Source organism: Doryrhamphus excisus, chromosome 13 (genome assembly GCF_030265055.1).
Source record: "Doryrhamphus excisus isolate RoL2022-K1 chromosome 13, RoL_Dexc_1.0, whole genome shotgun sequence".
Lineage (NCBI taxonomy): Eukaryota > Metazoa > Chordata > Actinopteri > Syngnathiformes > Syngnathidae > Doryrhamphus > Doryrhamphus excisus.
The window spans coordinates 18,738,834-18,766,278 of record NC_080478.1 but is presented as its reverse complement, the minus strand read 5'-3'; the positions used below and the strand labels follow the sequence as shown (position 1 = coordinate 18,766,278).

The 27,445-nt window shown below is 39.4% G+C and overlaps 2 protein-coding genes across 5 annotated transcripts in view; one reads left to right on the top strand and one right to left on the bottom strand.

The window, feature by feature from the left end:
* LOC131140554 (RAS guanyl-releasing protein 1-like) overlaps window positions 1-17,015 on the bottom strand; it is a 31,328-nt gene extending 14,313 nt beyond the window's left edge. The window contains exons 1-5 of one of the 2 annotated variants that reach the window (XM_058091090.1): window positions 16,662-17,015; window positions 14,762-14,937; window positions 6,411-6,516; window positions 2,088-2,150; window positions 1,878-2,009 (exon numbers count right to left, since the gene is read on the bottom strand). In XM_058091090.1, coding sequence (XP_057947073.1) covers window positions 1,878-2,009; window positions 2,088-2,150; window positions 6,411-6,516; window positions 14,762-14,937; window positions 16,662-16,798 — 614 coding nt within the window. In that variant the 5' untranslated portion in view covers window positions 16,799-17,015. The remainder of the gene's footprint in view (window positions 1-1,877; window positions 2,010-2,087; window positions 2,151-6,410; window positions 6,517-14,761; window positions 14,938-16,661) is intronic. The other variant, XM_058091091.1, reaches the window with a different exon arrangement.
* Window positions 17,016-18,996: 1,981 nt separating this feature from the next.
* LOC131140319 (piRNA biogenesis protein EXD1-like) lies at window positions 18,997-26,363 on the top strand. Of its 3 annotated transcripts, none has more exons than XM_058090603.1 (11): window positions 18,997-19,225; window positions 19,378-19,446; window positions 19,536-19,569; window positions 20,531-20,604; window positions 20,682-20,746; window positions 20,815-20,901; window positions 22,547-22,651; window positions 22,721-22,801; window positions 22,882-23,025; window positions 23,092-23,283; window positions 25,642-26,363. In XM_058090603.1, the coding sequence occupies exons 1-11, from the start codon at window positions 19,096-19,098 to the stop codon at window positions 26,134-26,136; spliced, it is 1,476 nt and encodes a 491-aa protein (XP_057946586.1). In that variant the 5' UTR covers window positions 18,997-19,095; the 3' UTR covers window positions 26,137-26,363. The 3 variants fall into 3 exon arrangements, with proteins under 3 accessions (XP_057946586.1, XP_057946587.1, XP_057946585.1); XM_058090604.1 differs by having other exon boundaries at window positions 19,372-19,446; window positions 22,882-22,974; XM_058090602.1 differs by having other exon boundaries at window positions 19,372-19,446.
* Window positions 26,364-27,445: the final 1,082 nt, after the last annotated feature.

Here is a 27,445-nt window from a genome sequence, read left to right as displayed (position 1 = left end):
GAGCTTATCAACCAATGGGAAATCCTTCATCGACTCACGGTGTCAGCTTAGAAAGAAAAAAAATCATCTAAAATCATCACACTGCGACTTAACACTCAAAGGTTAGTTATGAAATATACAAGACAAGTACCAATCCTTCATTCATTTTCTACCGCTTATTCTCACGAGGGTCGCAGGTGACACTGGAGCCTATCCCAGTTGTCTTTGGGAGAGAGGCGGGGTACACTCTGGACAGGTTGATGGCCAGCCAATCACAGCGCACATATAGACAAACAACCATTCACACTCACATTCATACCTATGGACAATTTGGAGTCGCTAATTAACCTAGCATGTTTTTGGAATGTGGGAGGAAACGGGGAATGACGAGGAGAACATTCAAAGTCCACACAGAGGGTGGAATTGAACTTGGGTTTTTTAGCTGTGAGGCCTGTGCGCTAACCACTGGAACACCATGCAGCCCCTCTAGGAAAACATTCATTCATTCGTTTTCTACCGCTTATCCTCACAAGGGTCGCGGGTGGTGCTGGAGCTTATCCCAGTTGTCTTTGGGAAAGAGGCGGGGTACACTCTGGACAGGTTGATGGCCAGCCAATCACAGGGCACATATAGACAAACAACCATTCACACTCACATTCATACCTATGGACAATTTGGATTCGAGAAATTAACCTAGCATGTTTTCCTTGGGAAACCGACGTATTTTGCCCTTCTTTCCTGTTGCTCGACCATTTAAATAGATTTACATAAATTTCCCATATTTTAATTTCATTTAAAAAACTTTTGTGGTGACTACCCTTTGAGTGTTAAGTCGCAGTGTGATGATTTTAGCTTTCTTTCTATGCTGTCTTCTTATGATGTGGACATGTGCATCTTAAACATCGGTTATTATTAAGTTTTCGCTTAACACTTGCAGCCTTGGTCAAGTGGTTAGCGCGCATACCTCACAGCTGGGAGACCCGAGTTCAATCCCACCTCCGGCCATCTCTGTGTGGAGTTTGCATGTTCTCCCCGTGCATGCATGGGTTTTCTCCGGGTAAAATGTTAGTTAAAATGCTCTTTTTTTAAACTAGTATTGGTACTTGTCTTGTATATTTCATAACTACCCTTTGAGTGTTAAGTCACAGTGTGATGATTTTAGCTTTCTTTCTATGCTTATGATGTGGACATGTGCAGCTTAACCATCGGTTATTATTAATTTAGTCGGTTTTAGTTTAACACTTGCAGCCTGGGTCAAGTGGTTAGCGCGCAGACCTCACAGCTGGGAGACCCCAGTTCAATCCCACCTCCGGCCATCTCTGTGTGGAGTTTGCATGTTCTCCCCGTGCATGCATGGGTTTTCTCCGGGTAAAATGTTAGTTAAAATACTCTTTTAACTAGTATTGGTACTTGTCTTGTTTATTTCATACCTACCCTTTGAGTGTTAAGTCGCAGTGTGATGATTTTAGCTTTCTTTCTATGCTTATGATGTGGACATGTGCAGCTTAACCATCGGTTATTATTAAGTTTTAGTTTAACACTTGCAGCCTGGGTCAAGTGGTTAGCGCGCAGACCTCACAGCTGGGAGACCCGAGTTCAATCCCACCTCCGGCCATCTCTGTGTGGAGTTTGCATGTTCTCCGGGTAAAATGTTAGTTAAAATGCTCTTTTTTTTAAACTAGTATTGGTACTTGTCTTGTATATTTCATACCTACCCTTTGAGTGTTAAGTCGCAGTGTGATGATTTTAGCTTTCTTTCTACATTCCAAAAACATGCTAGGTTAATTGACTTGCAGCCTGCTATTTTTTTTGTGTGATCGTGACTGAATTGAGTTTTGTCCTGACTGATCTGGGAGTCATGTTCATCAGTTGACAGCTGGTCCCACAGTAACACTTACATCCATTTGGTCTCTAGAAGAGAGCAGAGATGCTCCTGTCCCTGCTCCATGATCAAATCCCGGAGTTGATCCAAGCTGTCTGACAAGCTGTGTTGCAACCTGAACATCATCCAGAATTCCTGAATCCAGTGCCTGTATGGAGGTCAGAGATGATGTCGTGTTACAAATGCAAAACTCCAATCAGAAAACGTAAATATTAAATGTAAATACCTGATGAGGTAGCATATCCTTTGGCACTCTGCTGGCTGCTCGTTGTCCATGGCTGTTTTAAATGTAAACGCTTGTTAAGGAAGTAAGGATTCTGAACAATTGCTAAAAAAAAAAACGGTTGTTAAAACGTGCTTTTAATTTATTTTATCCACACTGCACATGAATAACAAGCAACTCCAAGAAATGACATTTGGTAATGTAGGAGGATGAACTGCATGAAACCAAACAGTGAATCACTGTAGAATACAGATGATAACAAAATGTACAAAAACACAGTCTCATTTACTGCTGAACAAATGCTCATTAATACCAACAAAAGGAACAAATGGTGTAAATCGGGGGTCTCAAACATGCGGCCCGCAGGCCAAATGTAGCCCGCAGGACACTAGTTTGAGGCCCCCGCCTTGATATGAAAGTTTAATGTTAGTTGCGGCCCGCGCAAGTTTGATATGGATGCTGTATGGCAGGGGTCTCAAACACATGGTCCGCGGGCCAAATGTGGCCCGCAGGACACTAGTTTGAGGCCCCCGCCTTGATATGAAAGTTTAATGTTAGTGCGGCCCGCGCAAGTTTGATATGGAAGCTGTATGGCAGGGGTCTCAAACACGCGGCCCACAGGCCAAATGTGGCCCGCAGGACACTAGGTTGAAGCCCCCGCCTTAATATGAAAGTTTAATGTTAGTGCAGCCCGCGCAAGTTTGATATGGATGCTGTATGGCAGGGGTCTCAAACACACGGCCCGCGGGCCAAATGTGGCCCGCAGGACACTAGTTTGAGGCCCCCGCCTTGATATGAAAGTTTAATGTTAGTTGCGGCCCGCGCAAGTTTGATATGGATGCTGTATGGCAGGGGTCTCAAACACGCGGCCCGCGGGCCAAATGTGGCCCGCAGGACACTAGTTTGAGGCCCCCGCCTTGATATGAAAGTTTAATGTTAATGCGGCCCGCGCAAGTTTGATATGGATGCTGTATGGCAGGAGTCTCAAACACACGGCCCGCGGGCCAAATGTTGCCCACAGGACACTAGGTTGAGGCCCCCGCCTTGATATGAAAGTTTAATGTTAGTGCGGCCCGCGCAAGTTTGATATGGATGTTGTATGGCAGGGGTCTCAAACACACGGCCCGCTGGCCAAATGTGGCCCGCAGGACACTAGTTTGAGGCCCCCGCCTTGATATGAAAGTTTAATGTTAGTTGCGTCCCGCGCAAGTTTGATATGGATGCTATATGGCAGGGGTCTCAAACACACGGCCCGCGGGCCAAATGTGGCCCGCAGGACACTAGGTTGAGGCCCCCGCCTTGATATGAAAGTTTAATGTTAGTGCGGCCCGCACAAATTTGATATGGATGCTGTATGGCAGGGGTCTCAAACACACGGCCCGCGGGCCATATGTGGCCCGCAGGACACTAGTTTGAGGCCCCCGCCTTGATATGAAAGTTTAATGTTAGTGCGGCCCGTGCAAGTTTGATATGGATGCTGTATGGTATCATGTACCCAGAAAAAATTATTACGTTTGATTCATGTTCATGTTAAAGGTTAAATAACTGTTAATAGTTATCCTCCCTATCCGTGTGGAAGTGGTAAGTTTTTGGCTTTTTAAGTTGAAAGGAAATAACTTGAAGGCTACCGTTTAGGTCGCTAGCTCAGTAGTTTGCGAGTTAGCATGTGTCGCAAGACGGTGCAGTTGCGCAATATGTTGTAAATAAAAAGAGTATAAATGTGACTATAGTCGTGTTTTGTCATGTCTACAGGGCTCTAATAATGCTTTGTTCATTTTAATGTGAAAAAAATAATTTGTCTACCCACCAACTATAAGTTTTTTTATTTGCCGTTTTATTATTATTATCATTATTATATTTATTTATTTATTACTGATTGATTGATTTTCTTTATTCTTGATTTGTTTGTTTATTTTTCATCTTATTTTGTGCAGAAAAATTAAAAGTAAGATATTTGAGAACAGTGTTTTATCAGAGCTTTTATTGTAGAAAATCGGAACCAAAGCAAAGTTTATTCATTTTTCTGTTTTTAATAAATGCATTTTTTGTATTTTTTTTTTTTTTTGGAAAACCTGATGCGGCCCAGTCTCGCCCAGACCCTAGCTCCAGTGGCCCCCCAGATAAATTGAGTTTTAGACCCCTGGTGTAAATAATCAAATCAAGTATACTTTTTACAGTGTGTAGTAATAGTCTTGCTTTGATATCATCCCGGTTGAATTATTTTGGGTTATGAATTTACAGCCATTTTGCATAATATGACCTTTATCTGCTTATTATTCTGTATACCCAAAAAACAAACCAAAGTGTGATCAGAGAGTCACCCCTCGTGAATCAATGGACTGACACCACGGTTCCGATGTGGCAGGAATCATCTTAACGTGATGCACATTGCGTCATAGGAGCAAGAAGACGTGCCCACGCAATCCCAGACCGTGATACCGAAGGTTCCTAATGGCCTGGGTCTCCTTTTGGGTCTTCAGCTCCGAATGAGAGGTGTAAAAATAGCAAAGAGGGTAAGGTATTGTATGCTGTGACGTATGTTTTTTTTTGTTTTTTTTCGAGCAGGCGCCTCTTTAAGCTGTAGACGTGTTTATATATAGCTGAAGAGGACTCGTGTGAAAAGAACAGAGGTAATTAACACCTGAAACCCCGAGGCTGCTCGCTAAGCCAGTGCACACTCCTCCGAGAGAGGCTTTGTGAGGCCACCGCTGTTTCCTGAATAGAAAGCCGAGATTAAAAGCCCACCACTCCGGTCGTAAGATGCGATGTAACAAGATGCGTTCGTTGTTTTGTGAGCGTAGGGGAAATGAAAGCGTCTCATCCACACCAGAGAGAAAACAATGATTAACAGACTCGGGTTTTGTGAATGCGTGAGATCCGCGGACCGGAAGAGATGTTGACAAAATACATAATGTTGTGTTACAGTACAGTGTATGTATGGACACCATTTGGACTGTTTCAATACCAGCAGTATTATCAATACTGCTGGTATTGATCGGTAACGTATATGATGCCAATTGATACTGCGATATGCAAAGCAAAGTATTTCATGTGTCACATGGTTTTTATTTTTCCCATTCTTGTTTTGTCTTTGGCTGAAGTCAGGTAAAAATGCAATGAATGATCTTATATTTACCCATTATGTCATTGGATGGTCATATCACCTTGTACTTTGGTACGAGGTGCATTATTTAAAAAAAAAAAACAAAAACCTTAAACTGTATTATGGAATGCAGGAAGTGAACAAATGAAATAAAACCATTTAAAAAAAATTTCTTTTAAATTAATTAAAAAATATACTTTTCAAATTTTTAAAATTTTTTTAAAAACTTGAAAAAATAAAAAAAAAATATTTATGAAAAAAATACAATTGAATAAAATTAAATTATTTTTTAGGAAAGCAGGAAGTGAACAAATGTAACAGTTAGTGATTGTAAAAGTACCAGATGGAGGGGTAGGATTTAATAAGCTTTGCTTCTTCCTACTCCTTTTGGACATGTGGAACTGTGAACTGATTATGGGATGCATTCAATTGTAATATGATGCATGTTCAAATGAAATAAAACCATTAAAAAAAATTAAAAAAAAAATTAAAAAAATACAATAAAATAAAATTATATTAGGAAAGCAGGAAGTGAACAAATGTAAAAGTTACTGATTGTAAAAGTACCAGATGGAGGGGTAGGATTTAATAAGCTTTGTTTTCTTCCTACTCCTTTTGGACATGTGGAACTGGGAACTGATTATGTGATGCATTCAATTGTAATCTGATGCATTTTCAAATGAAATAAAACCATTTAAAATAAATTGAAAAAATTAAAAAAAATTAAAAAAAAATTTAATGAAAAAAATACAATTAAATAAAATTGAATTATTTTTACGAAAGCAGGAAGTGAACAAATGAAATAAAACCATTTAAAAAAAATTATAAAAAAAATTGATTGGCTGGCCACCAGTCCAGGGTGTACCCCGCCTCTTGCCCCAAGAGCTGGGATAGGCTCAATTATGGTCAATTATGTCAGCACAAAGTACACAAGGATAGGCTCCATCTTGTCTTGGACTTGAAACCCAATTTGGTAAAAAAAAAATACATATATTGTTTCGTATTGTCGCTGTCATATTGATTTGAAACTTAACTTGCAAAAAAAAAAAAAGAATCCGGAGACTGAAAATTGCCTCCAGCCTACATTGTGAGCAAGTACACTGGGATTAATTGCCTGTTGCTCTTGACAACCAAAAAAGTGTAGCACACGGCTCAATATGCAATTTGTCTGAAGCGAGTGTGATATCGATGAAGGATTTACGTTTACGTCGCTTGAAGGATATAAAGCAGTGAGCTTATCCAGCAGATCGCTGGAGGAGATGAGGAGACGATGCATGGTCAGGGTGATGTTCAATAAGTGGCTGCGTTGCCATACGGAGCCGTCTGAATCTGAAGGGAAAGACAATGAAGTTAGTCAGTGTAAAGAATCACAATAAAGGCGACATCAGTGACGTGATTGTCAAGATTATCAGTCAGTATTTCCCGATTTACAGTAAACCTCGGATATATATCGGACTCGGATATATCGGAAATTCGCTCACAACGGACAGATAAAAAAAGAACCGATTTTTCTGTAATGCATTTCCAATAAAAATTCATTGCATATATCATATAAAAAATAAATAAATAAATAATAAAAAAATTAATAAAAATAATGTAAAAAATAATAATAAAAAATACTATTAAATAAAATTAAATTATTTTTAGGAAAGCAGGAAGTGAACAAATGTAACAGTTAATGATTGTAAAAGTACCAGATGGAGGGGTAGGATTTAATAAGCTTTGCTTCTTCCTACTCCTTTTGGACATGTGGAACTGTGAACTGATTATGGGATGCATTCAATTGTAATCTGATGCATGTTCAAATGAAATTAAACCATTTAAAAAAAATGTAATTAAAAATACAATAAAATTCATTGCATATATCGAATTTTTTTATAACGGATTTCTATCTATCTATCTATCTATCTATCTATCTATCTATCTATCTATCTATCTATCTATCTATCTATCTATCTATCTATCTATCTATCTATCTATCTATCTATCTATCTATCTATCTATCTATCTATCTATCTATCTATCTATCTATCTATCTATCTATCTATCTATCTATCTATCAAATAACAAAATTGATAAAGCAGCTACCTCAACCATCAAAAAATTGGCCCAAGCCACGATGCCAGGTTGTATGTTGAGTTCAAATGAAATATTTGGAAAAAAACAGGCGGGCCATATTGAAACACTTGGCGGGCCGGATGTGGTCCCCGGGCCGTAGTTTGCCCACCCCTGCTCTAACAAGATCTCAGTGTATAGACTGGTTATGTATCTCATCTCGTTTCATATTACCTACATACTGTATTGTATATAACTCTGAGAAAAACTGTTGATTTTTTGTTAATACTTGGGTTGTTTATGTTGTTTATTTTTCTATATTGTGTATTTTGTACTGCTTAACTGACTTCTGTACTCTTGCTGCTGTGCAATACAAATGTCCCCACTGAGGGACGAATAAAGGCATATCTTCATCTTAAGTACTTTCACTCTGATAAGAGGGGAGTTGTGAACGCAACTCGCAAATATTGCAAAAAAAAGGTCTGGTGCTAGACAGGACAGGAAAAAGTAATAACAAAATAAGAGCACAGAACAGGAAATAGTGACAGAAAAGAGTGGAAAAAAATAAAACCCAAAAATGGAAAGTCCAACAGCTCATGTTGAGCCATATTTCACCAAGACAGAAACAGTATGATTCATCACATCTACGTACGTTTAAAAGGTGTTATGAGTATTCCTGCTGCACAAGCGCATCGTCATTTGCATGCAGCAGAAGCACACCGTAGCTATCCATATCCACGTTCCAAATCACAATAAACATAAACATTTTGGCATCCATAAATAGGCATTTTGTTTCCGATTGTACAATTACATCTGTTCAAAATACAGCATAAAATAATTTGCCCGGTGGAAGAGTGGTTGGTGTGCAGGCCTCACAGCTAGGAGACCCGGGGTTCAATTCCACCCTCGGCCATCTCTGTGTGGAGTTTGCATGTTCTCCACCGTGTATGCGTGGGTTTTCTCCCGGTACTCCGGTTTCCTCCCACATTCCAAAAACATGCTAGGTTAATTAGCGACTCCAAATTGTCCATAGGTATGAATGTGAGTGTGAATGGTTGTTTGTCTATATGTGCCCTGTGATTGGCTGGCCACCAGTCCAGGGTGTACCCCGCCTCTCTCCCCAAAGACAGCTGGGATAGGTTCCAGCACCCATCATGAGAATAGGTGGTAGAAAATGAATGAATTTTGTACAATACGGCTGCACAGTGGACGAGTGTTTAGTGCGCAGGCCTCACAGCTAGGAGACCCGGGGTTCGATTCCACCCTCGGCTATCTCTGTGTGGAGTTTGCATGTTCTCTGCCGTGCATGTGTGGGTTTTCTCCGGGTTTACTCCGGTTTCCTCCCACAGTCCAAAAACATGCTAGGTTAATTAGCGACTCCAAATTGTCCATAGGTATGAATGTGAGTGTGAATGGTTGTTTGTCTATATGTGCCCTGTGATTGGCTGGCCACCAGTCCAGGGTGTACCCCGCCTCTCGCCCGAAGACAGCTGGGATAGGTTCCAGCACCCCTCGTGCGAATAAGTGGTAGAAAATGATTGAATGAATGAATTTTGTACAATACGGCTGCACAGTGGAGAGTGGTTAGTGTGCAGGCCTCACAGCTAGGAGACCCAGGGTTCGATTCCACCCTCGGCCATCTCTGTGTGGAGTTTGCATGTTCTCCGCCGTGCATGCGTGGGTTTTCTCCGGGTTTACTCAGGTTTCTTTCCACATTCCAAAAACATGCTAGGTTAATTAGCGACTCCAAATTTTCCGTAGGTATGAATGTGAGTGTGAATGGTTGTTTGACTATATGTGCCCTGTGATTGGCTGGCCACCAGTCCAGGGTGTACCCCGCCTCTCTCCCCGAAGACAGCTGGGATAGGCTCCAGCACCACCCGCAACCCTCGTGAGAATAAGCGGTAGAAAATTAATGACGGATTGGTACTTGTCTTGTATATTTCATAACTACCCTTTGAGTGTTAAGTCGCAGTGTGATGACTTTAGCTTTCATATTTTTAGACTCAACCATCCCGTTTTCCATGGGAAACCGACGTGTTTTGCCCTTCTTTCCCATTGCTCGACCATTTAAAGCTAAAATCATCACACTGCGACTTAACACTCAAAGGGTAGTTATATATAATATACAAGACAAGTATGCACGGGGAGAACACACAGAGATGGCTGAGGGTGGAATCCAACTCGGGTCTCATAGCTGTGAGGTCTGCGCGCTAACCACTCGTCCACCGTGCAGCCGTGCAACCTGGTAGAAAATAGTCAAACTAGCTGAGTAATGTCATCCATGCCAGTGACATCATTCCAAGCTAGATGGAAAAACACAGGTGTACACATAATAATAATAATAATAATAATAATAATAATGTGATGAAATATGTCATCATATGAATAGACTTCTGTGACTGAGTGGATTTTTGACGTTTGCATGTCTCTACAATACATTTGTGTCAGCTTAGAAAGAAAGCTAAAATCATCACACTGCGACTTAACACTCAAAGGGTAGTTATGAAATATACAAGACAAGCATGCACGGGGAGAACACACAGAGATGGCCGATGGTGGAATCGAACTCGGGTGTCATAGCTGCGAGGTCTACGCGCTAAACACTTGACCACCGTGCAACCTGGTAGAAAATAGTCAAACTAGCTGAGTAACGTCATCCATGCCAGTGACATCATTTCAAGCTAGATGGAAAAACACAGGTGTACACATAATAATAATAATAATAATAATAATAATAATGTGATGAAATATGTCATCATATGAATAGACTTCAGTGACTGAGTGGATTTTTTACGTTTGCATGTCTCTACAATAAATTTGTGTGAGCTTAGAAAGAAAGCTAAAATCGTCACACTGCGACTTAACACTCAAAGGGTAGTTATGAAATATACAAGACAAGCATGCACGGGGAGAACACACATGGATGGCCGAGGGTGGAATCGAACTCGGGTGTCATAGCTGCGAGGTCTACGCGCTAACCACTCGTTTGCATGTCTCTACAATAAATTTGTGTCAGCTTAGAAAGAAAGCTCAAATCATCACACTGCGACTTAACACTCAAAGGGTAGTTTTATATAATATACAAGACAATTATGCACGGGGAGAACACACATGGATGGCCGAGGGTGGAATCGAACTCTGGTGTCATAGCTGCGAGGTCTACGCGCTAACCACTCATTTGCATGTCTCTACAATAAATTTGTGTCAGCTTAGAAAGAAAGCTCAAATCATCACACTGCGACTTAACACTCAATGGGTAGTTATGAAATATACAAGACAAGTATGCACGGGGAGAACACACAGAGATGGCCGTGGGTGGAATCGAACTCGGGTGTCATAGCTGTGAGGTCTACGCGCTAACCACTCGTTTGCATGTCTCTACAATAAATTTGTGTCAGCTTAGAAAGAAAGCTCAAATCATCACACTGCGACTTAACACTCAAAGGGTAGTTATGAAATATACAAGACAAGTATGCATGGGGAGAACACACAGTGATGGCCGATGGTGGAATCGAACTCGGGTGTCATAGCTGCGAGGTCTACGCGCTAACCACTCGTTTGCATGTCTCTACAACCATTTCTGTTCCTCTTTTTGCTCCTCTTTACGCTGAATCACTTCCTGTCTTTGTGACCCTGCCATTTTTGTTTATCTCGGTTGTCTCAAGACAGAAACAAAAAATTAATCTTGAAGATTAAAAAAAAAAAAAAAAAAAAACACAACAGCAGCGTTGTGGTAAAAATTTCATAGCGCACACGCCTGTTTCCTGACTATTTAAATTCCGAGAAAAACCTCTTTCAGTGAGGTGTTTATATGTAAAGAGGAAGCATATTAAATACCAGACAATATAATCAAATGTTTCACATTATGAACATTTCAAGAGCGAATGTTTTCATTCATTCAGGGTTAGTCTGCCCCCCCCCCTTTTAAAGGTTCAGGGCCGTCAGGTGCTTGGATTGCAGTTTGAAAGCAGTTATCGCCTCGGATAGACTTCAGACGCCATGGCAACACATTTTCCAATCTTTGTTATCTGTAAGCAGGCAGCCTCTCCACGGAGACGTACGTCAGACCTCATATCCTGCATGGGCAGTGTTTCCGTTGGTGCCGGTCAGGCATCGGCGGTCCAATACCGGTGACCTCACCAGTGACACCACATACTTTTACTGGGTCGCTATAGCATATTTGTTTCATGTGTCACTCAAACAGTACTATAAAGGCATAAAAAAAGGGCAAAGAGGAAGTAATGCGTCGCTGTTAGGTAAACAATTACCCCATCCTATCGGTGGAAACTATCCGTGGAAATTCCCTTTGGACTATTCTTTGGAAAATGAGGAAAAGATACCCACAAAGGTGGAAACAGTAAACGACACCGTTTGTATACGCTGTTCAACACCTGCTTTTAAGGTTATCTTAGATATTCATCAGCAGCTGGTAAAAAAAATCAGTGCCTTGTTTTCCTTAACCGTCCTCTTGTTTTACATTTTTATGCATAAAAAGAATTACCATTACCAATAGTTTACATGAAGGCACGGTGGTCTAGTGGTTAACGCGCAGACCTCACGGCGAGGAGACCAGGGTTCAATTCCACCCTCGGCCAGAAAGTTAAATTGCCTCGTCCACATTCCAAAAACATGCCACCATGGAAAGTGGGAGGGAACCGGAGTACCAGGAAACACAGAGATGGCTGAGGGTGGAATTGAACTTGGGTAATCTGTCTGTGAGGCCTGTGCGCTAACCACTCAATCACCGTGTAGCCTCACTTCTAGCATTCATTTTCTACTGCTTTTCCTCATGGTTTCTGGAGACTATCCCAGCTGTCTTTGGGCGAGAGGCAGGGTACACCCTGGACTGGTGGCCAGCCAATCACAGGGCACATATAGACAAACAACCATTCACACTCACATTCATACCTATGGACAATTTGGAGTCGCTAATTAACCTAGGAGGAAACCAGAGTCTGGATTGAACTCGGGGCTCCGAGCTGTGACCTGCACGCTAACCACTCGACCACCGTGCAGCCATGAAAAAAATCATTAATTCATTGTCTACCGCTTATCCTCATGAGGGTCGCGGGTATGCTGGAGCCTATCCCAGCTGTCTTCAGGCGAGAGGCGGGGTACACCCTGGACTGGTGGCCAGCCAATCACAGGGCACATATAGACAAACAACCATTCACACTCACATTCATACCAATTAACCTTGGAGGAAACCAGAGTCCGGATTGAACTCGGGTCTCCTAGGTGTGACCTGCACGCTAACCACTCGACCACCGTGCAGCCATGAAAAAAATTAAAAATTAATATTGCTGTTACTATGAGAACTAACTGTTTAGATACATGTTAGAGTTTTAATACAAATTGGAATAGATTACAGCTTATCTGGTTTAAGTACAGTAACAAGAAGCGGGGTCTCAGGTGGTGGTGGTGGTGGGGTGGGATGCGGGGGGGGGGGGGGGGGGGTTGATGATGTCAGCAGCCGTTGATCAATGCCTCCCAGCTCCCTGCTTTTCAAAGGCTGGTCACCATGTGAACGACACAGTTAGGAGAATTGACCTTTTGGGCTCAGCCGGTCCTGAAGCGACCATCAGGTAATCCTTCAAATAACTCACACGCAAACGCTCGCATTTGAAATTCCGCCACCGAGACCGACGGAACCTTAGGGGGTTCGCCTGTGATGTGGGTGCACAACGTGGTGCACAAGAGTAATAATACTGTCGAAGCAACTTTGGCACTGATATTATAAACATACGCGTGTGCGGTTCTTTGCTAGCCAAACGCTACCAGGATGTCCTTTTATGTGCGGCGCATTGTAACACCTACCCTATTGCTCCACTTGCGTAACCAGGCAACAGCAATTTGAAAGCTTCTCTCGCCTGAATACAATCACCAAAAACTCAGAGAGCTCTCCTGACAACTTGATGAAGCCAATTATGTTCACTTGATTGATCCAAACTCCAGCCTTTTTCGACCAAATGGCCGTGCACAACGTTTCGTCAATACCTCCCGCAACTGACTAAGTACCAAGGATAAACACATCCAAACATGGGCGGCACGGTGGTCGAGTGGTTAGCGCGCAGACCTCACAGCTAAGAAACCAGTGTTCAATTCCAATTATTTTTAGGAAAGCAGGAAGTGAACAAATGTAACAATTACTGATTGTAACTTCTTCCTACTCCTTTTGGACATGTGGAACTGTGAACTGATTATGTGGTGCATTCAATTGTAATCTGATGCATTTTCAAATGAAATAAAACCATTTTAAAAAATGTAAAAAAAAAATAAAAAATGTAAAAAAAATTAAAAACCATTTTAATTTTTTTTTAAATTTAAAAATGTAAAAAAAATTTTAATTAAGAAAATACAATTAAATAAAATTAAATTATTTTTAGGAAAGCAGGAAGTGACAAATGTAACAGTTAGTGATTGTAAAAGTACCAGATGGAGGGGTAGGATTTAATAAGCTTTGCTTCTTCCTACTCCTTTTGGACATGTGGAACTGTGAACTGAGTATGGGATGCACTCAATTGTAATCTGATGCATTTTCAAATGAAATAAAACCATTTTTAAAAATTTTTAAACATTTAAAAAATTTAAAAAAAATTATTAAAAAAATACAATTAAATAAAATTACATTATTTTTAGGAAAGCAGGAAGTGAACAAATGTAACAGTTACTGATTGTAAAAGTGCCAGATGGAGGGGTAGGATTTAATAAGCTTTGCTTCTTCCTACTCCTTTTGGACATGTGGAACTGTGAACTGATTATGGGATGCATTCAATTGTAATCCGATGCATTTTCAAATGAAATAAAACCATTTAAAAAAAATTTTTAAAAATTAAAAAATGTTAAAAAAAAATTTAATTAAAAAAATACAATTAAATAAAACTAAATTATTTTTAGGAAAGCAGGAAGTGAACAAATGTAACAGTTACTGACTGTAAAAGTACCAGATGGAGGGGTAGGATTTAATAAGCTTTGCTTCTTCCTACTCCTACATGTGGATAAGCGGTAGAAAATGAATGAATGAATGAATGTCTCAATATAAATAGAATATGAGACCCGAGTTCGATTCCGCCCTCTGCCATCTCTGTGTGTTCTCCCCGTGCATACTTGTCTTGTATATTTCATAACTACTCTTTGAGTGTTAAGTCGCAGTGTGATGATTTTAGCTTTCTTTTTAAGCTCACACAAATTTATATAAACCTATTTAAATGGTCAAGCAACGGGAAAGAAGGGCAAAACACGTCGGTTTCCCAGGGAAAACGGGATGGTTGACGAGTCTGCAGAAAGGTAAATTGCCTCGTCCACATTCCAAAAACATGCTAGGTTAATTGACGAATCCAATTTGTCCATAGGTATGAATGTGAGTGTGAATGGTTGTTTGTCTATATGTGCCCTGTGATTGGCTGGCCACCAGTCCAGGGTGTGCCCCGCCTCTCGCCCGAAGACAGCTGGGATAGGCTCCAGCAAATGAATGAATGAAGGTTCACAGTTCAATGGAGGGTCATTTAAGGCTTACCAAAGGCCTGCAAACAAGCCTGGATGAGCTCCTCCCAGCTCGCCCCCTTGGTGAGGTGACCCAGAGACGTCATCGGCTTGCTTGTGGGGGTGTGGACCTGGCTGGGTTTGTGGAACCTTTGAGGACGTCCCGGCGGGGAAACTCTAGACCTGGAGCCACATCCTGGAGTCACTCTCCTTTAAGTCAGCACCAACGCAGGGGCGTTAATGGAACCTACAACTAACTTTATAGCTATTTAGACAATAACAGCTGTGTTATTTAGTCGTTTTTAGAAGACAGTAAATTTATACTGCTGTACACTGGCTACTCTAAAGCATAAAACAGAAAAATATACAAACTTTTTCAGTGCTTTGGTTCCGATTTTCTACAAGAAAAGCTCTGATAAAACATTCCACTGTTCTCAAATATATTAATTTTTATTTTTCTGCACAAAATAAGATGAAAAATAAATATCAACAAACAAATCAAGAATAAAGAAAATCAATCAATCAGTAATAAATAAATATAATAATAATAATAAAACGGCAAATAATAAAAACTTAAGAAACCACATATAGTTGGTGGGTAGACAAATTATTTTTTTCAGATTAAAATGAACAAAGCATTATTAGAGCCCTGTAGACATGACAAAACACGACTATAGTCACATTTATACTCTTTTTATTTACAACATATTGCGCAACTGCAGGGTCTTGAGACACATGCTAACTCGCAAACTAGAGAGCTAGCGACCTAAACGGTAGCCTTCGAGTTATTTCCTTCAAACTTAAATAGCCAAAAACTTACCACTTCCACACGGATAGGGAGGATAACTATTAACAGTTATTTAACCTTTAACATGAACATTAAGCAAACGTAATAATTTTTTCTGGGTACATGATACCATACAGCAGGGGTCTCAAACACGCGGCCCGCGGGCCAAATGTGGCCCGCAGGACACTAGTTTGAGGCCCCCGCCTTGATATGAAAGTTTAATGTTTGATATGGATGCTGTATGGTATCATGTACCCAGAAAAAATGGTTACGTTTGATTAATGTTCATGTTAAAGGTTAAATAACTGTTAATAGTTATCCTCCCTATCCGTGTGGAAGTGGTAAGTTTTTGGCTATTTAAGTTTAAAGGAAGTAACTTGATTTTGTGCAGAAAAATAAAAATTAAGATATTTGAGAACAGTGGAATGTTTTATCAGAGCTTTTATTGTAAAAAATCGGAACCAAAGCACTGAAAAATTTTGTATATTTTTCTGTTTTTAATAAATAAGTTTTTTTTTAGATCCAGCGGTCCCCAGGTAAATTGAGTTTGAGACCCCTGCCATACAGCATCCATATCAAACTTGCGCGGGCCGCACTAACATTAAACTTTCATATCAAGGCTGGGGCCTCAAACTAGTGTCCTGCGGACCACATTTGGCCCGCGGGCCGCGTGTTTGAGACCCCTGCTTAAGAAGATGCACCGTAACAAAATATGGTTGCTGAAATATGAACGGGGTTCCTCACTTACTGTATAACAATCTGTGTATTTTGTCAAATACTTATATACATAAATGTATCTTAATATTTCTCATACAAAAAATGCAAAGTGTACAACGGGGGGATTTCTATGTAAAGGAACTCCCATGAGATGATATGCATTGTTCTCATTTCCTTCCTTTAAGAATGGGAAATACCGCTTAATTACGGACATCCAGCTCAAGCTGATGGCTGACCAGGAAATGATAACAAGAATTTGCTTTAAGGTGCAAAGAAACAACATTTTTTTGCTGAAAACTCTACTTGCATTTTTACAGTATTATTAAACATATTATAGAGTGAATCATTACAAATTAAACAAAGGTACTACAAATATAAATAAGTGCAAAAATGACTATATTTAACATAATAAGAATATTTAGAAACTCACGCATCGTCTTTGCCCTTGTTGTCCGTGGGTATACTTTCACTTTTGTTGTTGACTTTTGATTGACAGCCCATGGCGAGGTATTGGGCGACGAGAGGCTGCACTAAGCTGTCCATCTGCGTCCTCCTCGATGGGAGCATCTGATCACTGTGCTTGCCTCACTGGTGCTCGGCTCTCTGCAGCTTACACACACACACACACACACACTCACACACACATACTCGTCAATGGACGTGACACAAGCAACAAGCAACATTCAGCGGCAGCTTGTGTGTGGGCGGGAGGCAGGCTGCACTGTGGCCTGCATGTCATTAACTTCACTCCATAGTGGGCAGAGGAACTCCTATGAACGTCACTTGTTTGCTGCTAAAGACACTTTTGCTTACCTTTGCGGTATTTATACTAAGTATTTATACATATGCATATGGTATAAACCGCTGAGCTTTCCACCCCCTTGAATTCTAGTTTCAATCCAATTGTGATGCGAATGCAACTTTTAAGGCAGGGGTCTCAAACACGCGGCCCGCGGGCCAAATGCGGCCCGCAGGACACTAGTTTGAGGCCCGCGCCTAATGTTAGTGCGGCCCGCGCAAGTTTGATATGGATGCTGTATGGTATCATGTACCCAGAAAAAAATTATTACGTTTGATTAATGTTCATGTTAAAGGTTAAATAACTGTTAAAAGTTATCCTCCCTATCCGTGTGGAAGTGGTAAGTTTTTTGGCTATTTAAGTTTAAAGGAAATAACTTGAAGGCTACCGCGTAGGTCGCTAGCTCTCTGCGGGCCGCACTAACATTAAACTTTCATATCAAGGCGGGGGCCTCTAGTTTATATACAAAAATTTTTATACAAAATTTTTCGGAGCTTTGGTTCCGATTTTCTACAATAAAAGCTCTGATAAAACATTCCACTGTTCTCAAATATCTTAATTTTTATTTTTCTGCGCAAAATAAGTAGCCTTCAAGTTATTTCCTTTAAACTTAAATAGCCAAAAACTTACCACTTCCACACGGATAGGGAGGATAACTATTAACAGTTATTTAACCTTTAACATGAACATTAATCAAACGTAATAATTTTTTCTGGGTACATGATACCATACAGCATCCATATCAAACTTGCGCGGGCCGCACTAACACTAAACTTTCATATCAAGGCGGGGGCCTCAAACTAGTGTCCTGCGGGCCACATATGGCCCGCGGGCCGCGTGTTTGAGACCCCTGCTGTATGGTATCATGTACCCAGAAAAAATTATTACGTTTAATTAATGTTCATGTTAAAGGTTAAATAACTGTTAATAGTTATCCTCCCTATCCGTGTGGAAGTGGTAAGTTTTGGGCGATTTAAGTTTAAAGGGAATAACTTGAAGGCTACCGTTTAGGTCGCTATAGCTCTCTAGTTTGCGAGTTAGCATGTGTCTCAAGACCCTGTAGTTGCGCAATATGTTGTAAATAAAAAGAGTATAAATGTGACCATAGTCGTGTTTTGTCATGTCTACAGGGCTCTAATAATGCTTTGTTCATTTTAATCTGAAAAAAATAATTTGGCTACCCACCAACTATATGTGGTTTCTTAAGTTTTTGTTATTTGCCGTTTTATTATTATTATTATTATTATTATTATTATTATTATTATATTTATTTATTACTGATTGATTGATTTTCTTTATTCTTGATTTGTTTATTTATTTTTCATCTTATTTTGTGTAGAATGTGACCATACTGTATATTCTCATGCATTGTGTTATTTATTTAGGATGCAATTATACTTATTTATTTGAATAAATAGATTAAAATATATACAATTTTCACATTAAAAGCTAATTTCATCAAATTAATTGTGTATAAACATAGTTTCCCTTGTATATTTGCACTAATTGTTCATACTAATGATGGCGACTGTACATGCAATGCAAATGACAGGTTTGCATGAATTAAGCCTGCCCCCGTGTGGCTACTTGCAGGCCTAAATGTTATTATTGTTCAGCCCGTCAAAATGTAATACATTTATACGTTTAAAAAGAGTGAATTATTATATTATAACTTACCTGTTGCGTTACAATTCTACTGAACCATAGAAACAGTTCACATGGTGCCTGTTCTTAAGGGATCTTTGGAGTCACTGGGAATTTACAGTCATTTCCACTTTCTACGACATTTATCCCAGCTGACTTTGCCCGAGAGGTGAGGTGGGAAGTAGTGATTTTATGTTTATTTACATTTGTCATTTTGTTGTATAATAAATGTATTTTGGGGGAGCTCTACAGAAGAGAAACAATGCTGGAGTTTCCTATTCAGGAACTTCTCCGTGACACGCAGCGTGTCCTTGAAGGCACCATCATTACCATTACTACGCCGCTACATGTGTGTATTGTCCACGGATGAGTGTCTGGTCATTGTGAAGCTGTCTATATATGATAATAATATTACATTACAATGTTGGAGGACGACACCCACTTCATAAATATCTTCCGAGGGAAACGCATTAAACTGACCCTGAAGACGTCGTCTTACCTCGGCGTCGTGCAACGCATTGATACTAACAAGACAGTGGTCCTCACGGAAGGTCGGGCATATGTTCGTATATTTGCATTTTTATTAGCTACTTATAGCTTTATTAGCTACGTAAGTTACTTATGAGTAATTATTATATTGTACTGAATGTCAGAGAACCAAAATAGAACTCCTGTGAGTGTTAAATTTGTTTCCAAGTTTCAGTCATAAATGGCGGCAAATGCTGTAACATTTCCGGGTCGAGGTTGTTCTTCGGTCGTGATATTCTAAACGGTGAGGGAAGCCGTCTGGTGGAATTGGACGCTATAGTTTGGGTAGAAATGTAAAATTATTAATATTTGTTTGTGTGTGTGATTCAATAGTTGAGTTTACTGACCAAGAGGACGCCGTTCATGGGTAAGTTGCCTTCTGTCGGGTTTCTGTGGGCGGATCGATCCATATATCGATCATGTCAACATGACATAATTATTTGCCGATACTCTTTTGCTGCATTGTTTACATTTTACCATTTATGTATTGGGCAAAAATATGTCTAATTTTTATGGTTAAAGTTAGTTGTGTGGAAGCTACCCTGTGTTTTATTATGAAATTAATCACAGTCAGTAATTCATTCATTCATTCATTTTCTACTGCTTATCCTCACGAGGCTCACGAGGGGGTGGGTGGAGCCTATCCCAGCTGTCTTCGGGCGAGAGGCGGGGTCACACAGGGCACATATAGACAAACGACCATTCACACTCACATTCATACCTATGGACAATTTGGAGTCGGGAATTAACCTAGCATGTTTTTGGAACCCACGCATGCAAACTCCACACAGAGATGCCTGAGGGTGGACTTGAACTCGGGTCACCTAGCTGTGAGGCCTGCACGCTAACCACTAATCCACCGTGCACATAATAGGACATTCATTTATTCATTCATTCATTTTCTACCGCTTTTCCTCACGAGGGTCGCGGGGGGTGCTGGAGCCTATCCCAGCTGCCTTCGGGCGAGAGGCGGGGTACACCCTGGACTGGTGGCCAGCCAATCACAGGGCACATATAGACAAACAACCATTCACACTCACATTCATACATATGGACAATTTGGAACATGTTTTTGGAAGGTGGGAGGAAACCACGCATGCACACGGAGAACATGCAAACTCCACACAGAGATAGCCGAATGTGGAATTGAACTCAGGTGTCCTAGCTGTGGGGTCTGTGCGCTAACCACTCATCCACCGTGCAGCCCATGATCAGTAATTTAAAGGCAAAATTATTAAATCATTTACTTGGTAATGGATCGATACCAAAATTCGCCCGACGCCAGTGACTCGTTTATCGAGTTTCTCTCAACAAAACATGTTGGCCAGAAATATTCCTGAAGATCTGGAAGAGCACTTGAAGGTGAAGAAGTTCCAACCATACAGACAGACTGTTTACCACGGTGAGCTCTATGTCAATTATCATATTCATTATTCATTGTCATCCAAAATATAAATAACCATTATTTTTTTTATATAGATGAAGATGAAGAATACATCAACTTTGAAGTTATTGATGAGTTTCAGGAGAAATTTGCATCTGCTGTAAGTTGACGGAGTGTTTAAGCTACGTTTGCTACGTCCAAAAATAACGTCTACCTTCATACTTTTAGGTGATGGACATCAAGAAGCAGCATGTGGTTGGCGTGGGGGTTGACGGGGTCGCGATATACAATCACGGGAGATTGTGTTGGCTTCAGGTGAGAACAGGAAGTGAGAACGGTCAGCTTGGTGCTGACCTTCCGTAGCCAGGAATGATTTGGGTGTTCGAACGTTTCCATGACTCCCAATTCCAAGGTCAAAAGCTCATAAAAATCTGTCATAAATTGTCCAAACAATGCTTTTAAAGTAACAGTGTAACATTCTTAACTGTCATATAAAGATAAAAAATAAGTCCCCCACTGTATAGGTGACTAAATAAAACTAAAATAAACAAATTACTCACTCTTTGACACGTAACTAATGGGAATTGGTGACAGAAACAGGCATCGTACTTTATATAATTAAGTGCTATACAGTAACATTTTTGATGTACTAATTTTCAATTGGATAACGGAATTGAATTTGACCGTTTTGTACCTAGCAGCCAGAACAAGGACATGTGTGGCACCGAATTCTTTAAATCCACTTTCTGGTTGCACGGTCGTCATTACATTTTTCCTAGTTTAATCCACCCTTCTCTAGTACAGTAATCCCTCGTTTATCATGCTTCATTGCTTGTAGACCCAATAGTGATAAGTGAATTTCTGCGAAGTAGGATTTTGTATTTATGAATCAAGTATTTTGGGAGTTAGAGCATCGAAAACCTATTTATGACCTCCTCGAAACGTAGCATAACAACCCCATAGTCACCTTTATAATCGTAATACCCACTATAGCAGGGGTCTCAAACACGCGGCCCGCGGGCCAAATGTGGCCCGCAAGCCGCGTGTTTGAGACCCCCGCTGTATGGCATCATGTACCCAGAAAAAATTATTACGTTTGATTAATGTTCATGTTAAAGGTTAAATAACTGTTAATAGTTATCCTCCCTATCCGTGTGGAAGTGGTAAGTTTTTGGCTATTTAAGTTTAAAGGAAATAACTTGAAGGCTACCGTTTAGGTCGCTATAGCTCTCTAGTTTGCGAGTTAGCATGTGTCTCAAGACCCTGCAGTTGCGCAATATGTTGTAAATAAAAAGAGTATAAGTGTGACTATAGTCGTGTTTTGTCATGTCTACAGGGCTCTAATAATGCTTTGTTCATTTTAATGTGAAAAAAATAATTTGTCTACCCACCAACTATATGTGGTTTCTTAAGTTTTGATTATTTGCCGTTTTATTATTATTATTATTATTATATTTATTTATTTATTACTGATTGATTGATTTTCTTTATTCTTGATTTGTTTATTTATTTTTTGTCTTATTTTGTGTAGAAAAATAAAAAGTAAGATATTTGAGAACAGTGGAATGTTTTATCAGAGCTTTTATTGTAGAAAATTGGAACCAAGGTGAAGTTTTTTTAAATTTTTTTGTTTTTAATAAATGCGTTTTTTTGTTGTTTTTTTTTTAAATTGAGTTTGAGACCCCTGCACTATAGTGTATATAATCAGAAAATAAGACATTTAAGTCAGAAATAAGACTGGCACTTGTGTGCGTTCCAATAAATGTCTTCTGGAAGTGCGGACAGGAAGTGAGATTGGGGATTCAGAGTTGAGTTTTAGCTAGACGACAGACATGACAGTACCCTGCTTTATTATGATGATGATTATTATTATTATTGAACATGGATGGATGAATGAAGGTTAAAGTATGTAAATGTCACATTTTTTGATACTTTTTCATGTTATTTGTTTTTCTTTTAGATTGCCACAAAAAACAAGGTCTATTTATTTGACGTCTTATTACTTGGAGCGCGGGCCTTTAAAAATGGTCTTTCCATGATTCTGGAGAATAAGCGCATCCTGAAGGTGAGCATCGTTTGTGTTTCGTCTTGCAGATTCTGGCGTAACTTTTGTTGATTTTTTTACACGCTGCAGGTCATCCATGACTGCAGAGCGATTGCTGGATGTCTGATGACACAGTTTGGAGTAAAGCTAATGAATGTCTTTGACACACAGGTATAAGGGTAGAGTAGTAGTAATACATATTCTATATATATTTTTACCTTGAAGGTACTCTTTGACCTTTTTTGTCCAAGGTCGCAGATGTCATGTGCTTCCACTCTGAGACAGGAGGCTTCCTTCCAGATAGAGTGAGCACCCTTCAGGAGGTGGTGAGCCTCCACTTGAAGGTGCCGTCCTCCCAGCTCTTGTCACTAAAGACCAAGTCCCAGCTGACAAAGGTACTATGTAAATGGAGGAGGAACGCGGTTTTAACATCTACTCCATGACGGTGTGTTTTTATGCAGGAGGAAACAGAGATGTGGTACAAGCGTCCGTGTCCCATACCCCTCCTGAAGGTGATGGCGCTGTCGGTGATCTACTTGCAGCCTCTGAGACTGGTGCTGCTGGATACTCTCCTGACGGACTACATGACCCTGGTGGACACCTACCTCACTAACAGCCAGTACCCGCTGGATAATCTGGAGAGCTTAAATATGGTGAGAGTCATTTTACTGCTGATAATAATCACTAGCAAAAACACAGAAAACTTGTGAATTCAACTTAAATGATGCGGTGTCTTTGAACGCAACAACTCATTGCTCATACTAACATAATTTAAGTGTATTCAAATGATCTGCTACAAGTAGTACACACATTTGAAAATTGATTTACCGATTTTTTTTTGCCGGATTTAAATGTTCAGCTTGGAGCAGTTACTACATAAAAATATACAGGCAAAAATGATCTGACATATTTGTAGGTTAAATAAAAGGCAAATAAAGCAAAGAAACAAAAAAGTGTTTTTAATTTTCCAAAAGTACATATAATGTCATTCTGTTTCATTATGTTTTAAAAATTATATCAGTTCTGGCTGTGCGAGGTCGGACAGTTGATTTTATTTTATTTTATTTTATTTTATTTTATTTTATTTTATTTTATTTTATTTTATTTTATTTTATTTTATTTTATTTTATTTTATTTTTATTTATTTTTATTTTATTTTATTTTATTTTATTTTACTTTTCCAAAAGTCCATATAATGCCATTCTGTTTCATTATGTTTTAAAAAATTAAATCAGTTCTGCCGGTGCGATCCAGTAGCTCTGAAGTTGGTAACCCATAACAAGATGGTGTTTTTGAGCTGGTACGGGATCATGTCTACCAAGATTGTAGTCCAAACGTAACGCTCGTTGTGTTGCAGTTACAGATTTGTTTGTGTTGATAAACGTTTCCACAATGAAAGCGCCGTGCTCACCAGTCCAAAAAATTGCATTATATGTACTTTTCGAAAATAAAAACAGATTTTTAAATGTTACTTTATTTGCCTTTTATTTAACCCTGTATAATTTTTGTATGTTAAATAAAAGGCAAAAACCCTGTATAATTTTTGTATGTTAAATAAAAGGCAAATAAAGTAACATTTAAAAATGTTACTTTAACCTACAAAAATTATACAGGGTTAAATAAAAGGCAAATAAAGTAAAATTTAAAAAAAGCCTTTTATTTTTATTGCCTTTTATTTAACCTACAAAAATTATACAGGGTTAAATAAAAGCCAAATAAAGTAAAATTTTAAAAAAAGTGTGTTTTCGAAAATAAAAACACTTTTTTGTTTTACTTTATTTGCCTTTTATTTAACCCTGTATAATTTTTGTAGGTTAAATAAAAGGTAAAATTAAAAAAAAGTGTGTTTTTGAAAATAAAAACACTTTTTTGTTTTACTTTATTTGCCTTTTATTTAACCCTGTATAATTTTTGTATGTTAAATTATTTAACCCTGTATAATTTTTGTATGTTAAATAAAAGGCAAATAAAGTAAAACAAAAAAGTGTTTTTGTTTTCGAAAACACACTTTTTTTTAAATTTTACTTCTAATCAAAATAAAAAGGCTTTTTTTAAATTTTACTTTATTTGCCTTTTATTTAACCCTGTATAATTTTTGTAGGTTAAATAAAAGGCAAATAAAGTAAAACAAAAAGTGTTTTTATTTTTGAAAAGTACATATAATGCAATTTTTTGGAACTGGTGAGCACCCACAAAAATTATACAGGGTTAAATAAAAGGCAAATAAAGTACAATTTAAAAATATTGTTTTTATTTTCGAAAAGTACATATAACGCCATTTTGCTTTGTTTCATTATAATGCTAATTCTTTTAATTCTTTATAACCTTCATGGTTTTTGGTTTCTTTTTCAGTTGCTGCCATGAATTAGACTGGTGGCGCTTTTATTGTGGAAAACGTTGCTCAAGACAAACGAATCTGTAACTGCAACACAACGAGCGTTCCGTTTGCACGTCAATCTTGGTAGACAACACCATCAAATTATATAATAATATTATAATATTATATAATAAAATTAAAATTAAAATTAAAATTAAAATTAAAATTATTATTATTATTATTATTATTATTATTATTATTATTATTAAATAAAATTTAAATTATTATTATTAAATAAAATTTAATAAAATTTAATAAATTTAAATAAAATTTAATAAAATTTAATCAATTTAAATTAAATTAAATTAAAATAAATAAAATGTAAATAAAATAATGAAACAGAATTACATTATATGTACTTTTCTGTTTCTTTACTTTATTTGCCTTTTATTTAATGAAATGTGTCATATCATTTTGCCTGACCCTGTATAATTTTTGAAGTCACATAAAATCTAAAAAGTAACTGTACAGTCATACTTAAGGTGGTACTGAAGAAAAGCAAACCAACCGAGGCAAGACGTACAGTTTTTCAGGTGGAATTCTAAACCCAAAAGTATACCAAACCCCCAAAAGGTTTAAAGTGACACCTTGTATCATGTACCTGCATTTTTATGTTCAAGTGTTGCTTCCACAGGAGAGTGTGTTTGAGTTACCCTCGGAGCTCAGGCAGCTGGAGCAGATGCGCATTCATCGTCGAGAATGTGCCGCCAAACACTACCCAGTCACTGATAACGGACTGTTGGCTCGCTTCGGTCCTGAAATTGGGTCCCCCACCCAGACCGCACCTGTGGAACAAGAACCAAGTGTGGAATTACCATCACCGGAAGTGGATCAAAAGCAAGCATTCACACATCTCTATGATGTCACTGATGTTGCTTCTATAAATGAGGCCCCTCGAGATCCAGTCTCTAGCACCTTATGTGACCCCGGGAGCCAGATACCTTTGAGTCGTCCCTTCTCTCAGGGTGCGGGTAGAGGATTCACAGGACTACTAATGGGAGCGATGGGTCGAGGAACGTTCTTTGGTAAGGAACGATCAGATAGTGAGCTAGTACAGGACATGCCCTCGCTTTTGGAGACCACTAGCACAAATCTGGAGAAGTGGGAGGCTCATAGTCATTGGGATTGAGGCAGCTACTTCCTGGTCAGACCTCAAACCCCAATACTGCAGCCAGTTCCTCCAGTTTGTTGTTCCGCAGTTTAACCATTAGATGGCAGTAAATCTTGGCTTTTGTTCAACACCTGTAAGGTCGCTTAAATAGCTTTATTTCCATTGTTATGACGCCTGTTTTGAGTTGCACATAATGACTACAAGTTCAATGTCAAATATTATAATAATTAAAATATTTGAAGCGATATTGTTATTGTTAGTATATTTTCACACTGAATGCAAGCATCTTTGCCAAGTGTGATTGATGACCTAAAGAGCCTTGGCATCTGTTTTGCTTTAATTAGTATTGAAAAGCCGACACAGACATTGATGGATCTTTTATTAATTTCCCAAATTCGACCAAAAATTGAGATCTTAGCCGTTTAATTTGCTACAAGAGGTGCCATGCTGCTTTTGGCAGAAGGGACACTACGCTGCAGTTTTGCTCTGATGATGATGGTGGTGGTGGGGGGGGGTCTGGTATCTGGAATGGAAACAAGGCACGGACAACAAACAGCAGGACGCGGCTGGAGCCTGCCTTGCCAATGGGCTGCCATGGTTATCTCCAATGCAGAGGCTCGGGACCGTTTCCAGAGCTGTCTAATTGAAAGCGTGAAACAGATAAAAAGAAGGGTTTTGATTAACTGGGAGGCGGCCCACTACAAAGCCTTGCATCTCTCTTAGCAACCGGCTCCTCCTCGACGTCTGCTGAACACAAACTGCCTCCCATTTTTGCCCCCCACCCTGAAAGCCCCCACTTTGAAATGTCGTTACTCATGCTGGGGACCGACAAGACATGCAACTTGTATCTTTCCACTAGTACATAAAATAGTACAAGTGCCGTATCCCTCACTAGTGGAGGTGGGTGGGGGGGTGTGGGGGGGGGGGGTCGGTCTCTGTGGAGGACAGTCTCCTGTCATTGACAACCAGATTGAGGCTCTTATTTTAGAGGACCTTGCATTTCCTCACCCATCACAATAATGCCTTGTGTGTAGCACTTCCTGTTTCCCAGGCCTGGGAGGAAGGAACAGGGCGCTTGTCACACGGTAGTCACAGCTTCCTTCCCCCTGTCGCTACCCCCCGCCCCCCAAACCCCCTTCTCCCTGCTCCCAAAACTTCAGACACTGTTGTGTCCTTCACAGGGAAAGATGACTGCACTGTTCACATCCCAACCGGATGCACCCGAGCTATTTTTAGAGTCAAGTTGGAAAGGTAGCGAACAGACGTAAACACACAAACTTTGAGGGTGTCCAGCTGTGTTGATGTTGCCCCCTAAAAATGCTTATTT

What these genes read in the sequence shown, in the direction of transcription:
- LOC131140319 (XM_058090602.1), top strand. Translation starts at nt 19,096, where the DNA reads ATGTTGGAGGACGACACCCACTTCATAAATATCTTCCGAGGGAAACGC. An exon ending in GACAGTGGTCCTCACGGAAG is followed by an intron (nt 19,226 to 19,371) that starts GTCGGGCATATG and finishes TTTGTTTCCAAG; the next exon opens with TTTCAGTCATAAATGGCGGC. An exon ending in CGGTCGTGATATTCTAAACG is followed by an intron (nt 19,447 to 19,535) that starts GTGAGGGAAGCC and finishes GTGATTCAATAG; the next exon opens with TTGAGTTTACTGACCAAGAG.